We start from the raw sequence: 7,208 nt of genomic DNA, 5'->3' as shown, positions 1-7,208 counted from the left end.
TACACCAAAGATCCCCTTTTCTTATTAGTGCAGTGGGAAGAGTAATATTTGTTCAATTTCAGCCTTTGCTCCTTACTATCTGTATGACCTTGGACAAGTTACTTAACTTCCTTGGTCCTCAGTTTCCTCATCTGTACGAGGAAGGTGCTGGACTAGATAGCCTCTGAGATCCATAGATGACCTCCAAGGTCCCTTCTACCTCTAAATCTATGATCTCTATCTATCTATCTATCTATCTATCTATCTATCTATCTATCTATCTATCCATCCAACTCTCTCTCTCTATCTATCTGTCTATCTCTGTCTGTCTGTTCATCTGTCCATCTATCTATCTTTATATACACATATATACATACATATATATACACACATACAGACTTGTGCTTACATCTTTGTGGGGAACTCCCAGTGCAGAAATTCCCTCCACTTGGCATGTTAGCAGCTCTCTATAACTTGTAGTTTTAGTTTAATAGCAAACATAAATACAAATGTAGCACCGCCAATTACCTCTTGCATTAAATAACAAAGATAGGTAAACTGGTACGTAAAGGCTTCTTGCCATAACCCCCAAATCAGACATCAGTCTGATGATTTTTTAGTTAACACTTGTGAAATGGGCTTTAATTCTGTGTGGCAGATTCCAGTGTTCTTTGCCATCTCTGTGATTTTAATCTGAGGAGATTTTGCAAGAGGTCTTAGTTTACAAAGAGCAATCACGCCCATTATCCTTCTGACAACCAAGATTTAAAAGTTGTCTTCACCTCATTCTGTTCTGAATATGTTGTACATCAGAGGTTGAACAGGCTTTTCACATTTGTATTAGCCTTGATATAGCACTTATAAAACAAAACAAAAAACACCCTTGATATTTGAACGTCTCTTCGAAATACTAGAATTCTGGATGACACTTTGGAAGCTAGACTTGATTGAGGCTATAGCCATGATTTTTGGGATTTGTTTTGGGGCTACTTACATCACTGGATGTGTTTATTCTAACAGGAAGTTACCAAAAGAAGTCTCTATAGTCATCCCAGCTCTTAACACATTAAACAATTCTCCTACTTTCTTCTTTCCCTATCCCCAAAAGACCATCAATCTCTATGCCTCTGACTAAGGATTTTTGATGGCGGGAAAACCTAACATCACTGCATTCCAAGGATGGTACAGTAGAAAAAGAGTTGGTTTTATAGTCAGAGGACCTGGGTTTAAATCTTGCTTTTTCTACTTATAGTCTGTGACCTTGGTCAAGTCATTTCAACCTCTGTGGGCTTTAGTGCCAACTCTGTAAAACAAAGTGGTTGTACCAAATGACCAACTTCTAAATGATGACCTAGCTCTAAATCTGTGATCCCATGATCCAAATTGAATTTTTGAGTGTTCAGGAGTGAAGGTGAGTTACAACTTCTGAGATAAGCCAGCAAGATCTTGTCAGAGAGATAAGTCCCAAATACCCAGAGCCAAATTAAAATGATCAGGAAAGAAATATGCATGCGGAATTCTCACAAGTCACTTGCATTTTTCCTCCTGTGTTCAAGGAAGAATGCACAGCTTCCTTACAAGTGACTTAATTTCCCCTGTATATCTCAAATGCATAAATAAAATCACAGATAGATGAATTGATTCTGAATAATACTTTGGCTATAAAGATTGAGTATCCATCCTTGAACTTTCAGATGAACGTAACGTATCCAGTCTGCTAAACTTTCCCATGGTATAAAGAAAATATGATAGAGGGCAGTATCTCCATACAGTAACTCACTTGAGACTGCTTATAGTGTCACTTATTTCCTTCAATCAAATATGTATTGTCTAATATAACTAATAATTAATTCTGTGCATATTAGACACAAAGCTTTGAAAGGCTTTGAGAAAATTGGTATTCCTAATGCAACTAATTCCAAAGAGTCCTTTCCACTCCATTCATATTAAAGATTTGTAGAACTTCTGTTGTGGGGAGGGGAAGTACCAAGAGTTCTGTTGAGAGAGTTAAGGAGAAGAACCAAAATACTGATAAACAAAATGACTATAATAAATAAAAACAGCATTAAAATCTGGAAAAAAACACAGAAGAGAAGAAAAAAGCTCAGAAAAAGACATAGAAACAACCAGGATAGTTAGTCATTGTCTGTCATGTCTGATTCTTTGTGATCCCATTTGGGTTTTCTTGGCAAAGACCCTGGAGTGCTTTGCCATTTCTTTGTCCAGCTTATTTTATAGATGAGGAAACTGAGGCAAAGAGGACTACATGATTTGCCAAAGATTCACATAGCTGGTAAGTGTCTGAGGCAAGATTTGAACTCAGGAAGATAAGTCTTCTGACTCCAGGCCCAGCTCTCTACCCACTATACCACCTAGCTGTTCCTAGTTTAATTGCTTTCTTGTTAAAGTTAATATTCAGTTTTTAAAATCAATAAATAGTGGAAGTTCGTCATTTCATGTTCAGAGGTTATAAGATCATACATTTAGAGCCTGAAGGAATATCAGAGACCACCAAATCCAACCTCTTCATTTTAAAGATGTGGAAACTGAGGCACAGAAAGATTAAGCAATTTGCCCAGGAAGGTCACACAGCTAATGAATGTCACAATCAGGTTTCTAACCCAAATCTTCCTGACTCCAAGCCCAAAGCGCCATTGACTCTGCCTTGCTACCTCTCCTCTGATTTCTTGTTTGTGCACTTAAATGTTTGCATATTGATGGTCACTAAATTTACAATTTTTTTGATGTTTAAAAGTTCTGCTGAAGTAATAGTCCTTATCCAAGCCTTCCTTAATCTCCACGTCTCGTGGATCAAGGACTTTTGCCTAATGGTTTGGTTTTCCCTTAAGACAAAATAAAAGCCCTATCTACCACATTTTTTGTAACCAGTGATTTTTTTGTTTTTGTTTTTGTTTTTTGCTCTTCTAGACACCCATTATCCAGAGGATGACTGTCACTTACTCCAGTAAGGTAGCAAATGCTACTTTTTTTGGATTTCATAGATTACTCCTCAAGTGGAGGGGCAGCATCTACAAACTGCTTTATAGGGAATTCATTGCCTTTGCTATTCTTTACACGGCAATAAGTATGATGTACAGGTACTTTTAAGATATTTTTGCATGTCTCCTTAAACCGTGATGCAATATAGATACAAAGGTACAATCTCCATAACTGGAGCCCTTTGGCTACTGGTTGACTTCGCTTTATATATATATATATATATATTTATGTATATACACGACTTACTCTTTTGCATGCATTCTTTTTATGTCCTCTCTTCTTCCAGCCAAGTTATTTGAATTGATACCTAACACTGTTTAGAATGTTAAGTATATGCTAACCATCATGGCCAGATGGTTCTAATATCAGCTGGATAATTAGCTGATAATTACCAAGTATATGCCATATTCAAAAATGTCACTATAAGCAGATCATGGGGTATTTATGCCAAGGTACAGACAAAATGATTACATGGATAGCAAAGGCTAGAAGCAAACTGGCATGCCATCCACTAATTGATACCCAAGTACCAGTTAGCTTTGAGCTGGTACTGTGATAGGTAGTAAATGATTACAATGTTACTGAACAATAGAATTCTTTGTTCAGTAGCAAGAGCCTTAACACTGAAATCCTCATCCAGGCAAGTAATCTTTCCTCTAGAGATGAGTTTTTTAACCTTTTCTGTGTCATGGACTCTTTTGACAATCTGAAGGGCCCCATTTCTAGAGTAATGTTCTTAAATGCATTAAATAAAATAATATTCATTGCTGGCTCCTAGCAATAAATTATGAAGGAATTACAAAGGGTTACAAAGGAAACCATTTATATTGGAATACAGCTATTGAAAAATTTTTAAGAATGCTTCAGATTGTAGAATCTAGAGTTAGGTATAAATCTCATAGTAAATCCATCTTCACGATGGAGCTCAAGGTTGTGACAAAATAAGTGCATGAGAGCAGATACAGACTTCCTAAAACCTCAAATTGTCTATGCTGGCTGGCTGGTCAACCAAACTACTTCAGAATCCTACCTGGAAATAAGTCCATTGCTGAAAAATAGATTCTGGTTGAAATTGTAACCCTTTTCTAAATGGAGCTTTGCTTGTTTTCATTCTAACTACTCTGGAGATTTGTATTTAAAAGGTTAGTATCAGTTTGCCATGCATTACTTAAAGGAAAAGTAAAAAAAATACAAATCATGGTTTTTGAGAGCTGTATCCTAAAAATACAGGGTGGTGAAAGGTCTTCAGTCCACGTCCTATTAAGACCTGTTGAAGGAAAAGGATATGTTTGCTTGGAGAAGAGAAGACCCGGGGGATATGACGACTGTCTTCAAATATTTGAAAGGTCATCATGTGAAAGAAGGTTTAGCCTTGTTTTGCTTGACTCTAGAGGAAAGAAACTGGAGCAAAGGGTAAAAGTTGCAGAGACAAATTTAAGGAAAAACTTCCAAACAATTAGAGCTGTCCAAAAGTGCAATAGACTACCTTGGAAAGTAGTGGATTTGCTCTTATTGAAGTCTTCAAGCTGAGGCTAGATGGTCGCTTACCAGCCATATGGTAGAAGGGATTATTTGTCAGTTATGGATTGTTCTACATGGCCAATAAGATTCCTCTCAAGTCTGACATTCTCTGATTCTGTGTTTTCATTGTTTTACAGTCTGTGCTTCATTCCTTCTCTCCATATAGATAGACAAATTCTTATTTAATTTTTTCCATAAGGAATTCTCCTTATAATCATCAAGAGATCTCAGAATCAGAAGGACATGTGGATTTAACTACTATTCAATGTTTTCAGTTGGTGTCAAAGACAGGAGGAGATGTTTTACCACAAACCAAAATGAACTCTAAATTCGATTTAAGGATATCTGATGAAATGTGACTTATATTTTAAAGGGAAAGTTTCCCCAAAATTCATAGCAAGTTTTTTACACCTAACTTTACAAAATAGTATTGCGATGATTTGTGTGTCATAAACTGAACTTTCAGAATATTGAGGGAACAAGAAACCAGTCCAGAAGAGTTGTCATACTGGTTTGTTTTCATTAACATGGATTTGCTGCTGGTGTGAATGATAATGACATTCCTCTTAAAAGCTTAAAACAGCTTTTGTCCCCAAAGGGGGCTTAACTTCAATACTTAACACATACCACAGAATTATATTAAATAATAATAGCTAATATTTATGTGGTACTTACTATGTGCCAGGCACTGTCCTAAGTGCTTCACAAATGTTATCTCTTTTGAGCCTCACAATGACCCTGGGAGGTAAGTGCTATTGTTCTCATTTTACAGATGATGAAACTGAGACAAATGGCGGTTAAGTGTGACTTGCCCAGGGTCATACAGCTAGTAAGTGGTTGAGGTCAGATTTGAGACTCAGGTCTTCCTAATGCCATACCTAGTACTCTATCCACTGAGGCTGGTTAGCTGCCCCAATATTTGTATGTAATAATGTTCTTTCTTAAGACAGCTAACGTCCACAGCAACAACAAAGAGCAATTAGAAAACTCATGATTTAGTCTTCTGCTAAATATTTGGAGTAATCAAATCATGGAATTTTAGAGTTGGGAGGGAATTTGGAGCTCTTCCAGTCAAACTGCCTTCATTTTACAAGTGAGAAAACAGATAAAAGGTATAAAATGACTTACCCAAAGTTACATAGTTAAGTGGCAGAGTCAGAATTCAAACCTAGCTCTTTTGATCCCAAGTACAGGACTGTTCCCATGACCCCATGCTTCCTGTTTTGTTCAATGAATCCGTTATATGTGGACCAGCAGTGTTAGCATTTGAATATGCTGTCTGAATGCGTCCTCTTCGTATGACTTAGCAGATTTGAGAAGTCAAAACATAGCTGTAAGAAGTGGTAAGCAAATTCTTATTTACTCATTACTAATGACCCTAGTTTAAAAAATTATTAAAGGATTACCTAAAATGAGTAAATAACTACACTTGGCAATAGATAGATTTGTAAACAAAATCATATTTCATAGATTTGCTGATTTTTCTTTCGTAATTCAGACAGTTAGAACTTGATAATCTCTGAAGTCCTTCCCAGTTATATTCTCTGAATCTGTATCTGTCATTCAGTCCTGTGATAAACTACACATAAGTAAACAAAGGGATGGATACACAAGTAGATAGATGATAGATGAAAAGATAGATGATAGGGATAGATAAATATGGATGGATAGAGAGATAGAGAGATAGATATGGATGGATGGATAGATAGGTAGATAGACAGATAGATAGATAGATAGATAGGGATGGATAAATGCATGGATAGACGCATTGATGAACTAGTTGTAAACCCTCTGGCTATTTCCATACATGAGCAAGTCAAAGTATTACAGAACCAATCTGATTGTAATCTTTGGCCTAAGTGATCAGTCCTTCTGAATGACTGCAGAAACAGTCTATATCTCACACAGTTCTTTCTCTTTATCTGAGGTAGGAACATCAGACTCCCCAATTCTGTCTTCTTTTTATGTCCCCATTTCTCAGTTCACTTATTGGCCACTAACCATTACCTTTTTCCCTCTGGTCCTCCAAAGTGGTTCCTGTATCCTTTGCCTAAGTTGCAAATTTTCACTATCTTAAACTGAACTCTTGCAGCTTCTTAATTATGGTCCTTTTCTGGGTTTTTCTTCATTAATGTAGTTCTAATACTTGACTTCTGTAGAATACTCTTTGAATATGTTGGTGTTTATTTTATAATCTGTTTACATTTAATTTGAAGTTTACTGTGCATCTACTATGGGCAAAGCCATAGACAGGTCACTAAGAAAAACACAAAAATGAACAGGACCCAGCTCCCACCTTAAGGAGCTTATACTTTAATAGGGGAGGATAAAACATGTTCACAAATAAATCTTTCTGGAATTCATTTTACTATCAGAATGGAACCTATATTCTCTCTCCATAATATGAATAGCACTAATGAGAGTTTAAATACGTATAGGCTTAACAATTAAGCTAAATAGGAGAATTAAGAGAAAATATGCTCAGTCAAATACACTCTAGGTTGGATCAAAGCTACAGTGTATCCTTTTCAACTGATCTTCATGAATCTAAAAATATCATGGATTTTTTTCTAATTTTATCTGCTTTTTGGAGATATCTAAAATAAAATTTAACTGTAGAATAAATAATTCTAAACTGATTTTAATAGTCATTCTACTAGGTATAAATCATTTCCTTCATGTAGAAGTGAATTGGTGAATTCGGGGAG

The 7,208-nt window shown here is 36.1% G+C and overlaps 1 protein-coding gene across 1 annotated transcript in view; it reads left to right on the top strand.

Annotated features, from left to right (window-relative positions):
- The first annotated feature begins 2,925 nt into the window (after window positions 1-2,925).
- Window positions 2,926-7,208, top strand: part of BEST3 (bestrophin 3) — a 39,268-nt gene continuing 34,985 nt past the window's right edge. Inside the window, 1 exon segment of the mRNA XM_078149332.1 lies at window positions 2,926-3,077. Within this exon segment, the coding sequence (XP_078005458.1) occupies window positions 2,926-3,077 (152 nt within the window).

This window comes from Phascolarctos cinereus, unplaced genomic scaffold (assembly GCF_003287225.1).
Source record: "Phascolarctos cinereus isolate Bilbo 61053 unplaced genomic scaffold, phaCin_HiC Scaffold_1;HRSCAF=81, whole genome shotgun sequence".
NCBI classification, from domain to species: domain Eukaryota; kingdom Metazoa; phylum Chordata; class Mammalia; order Diprotodontia; family Phascolarctidae; genus Phascolarctos; species Phascolarctos cinereus.
This window is presented reverse-complemented; position numbering and strand designations above follow the sequence as displayed.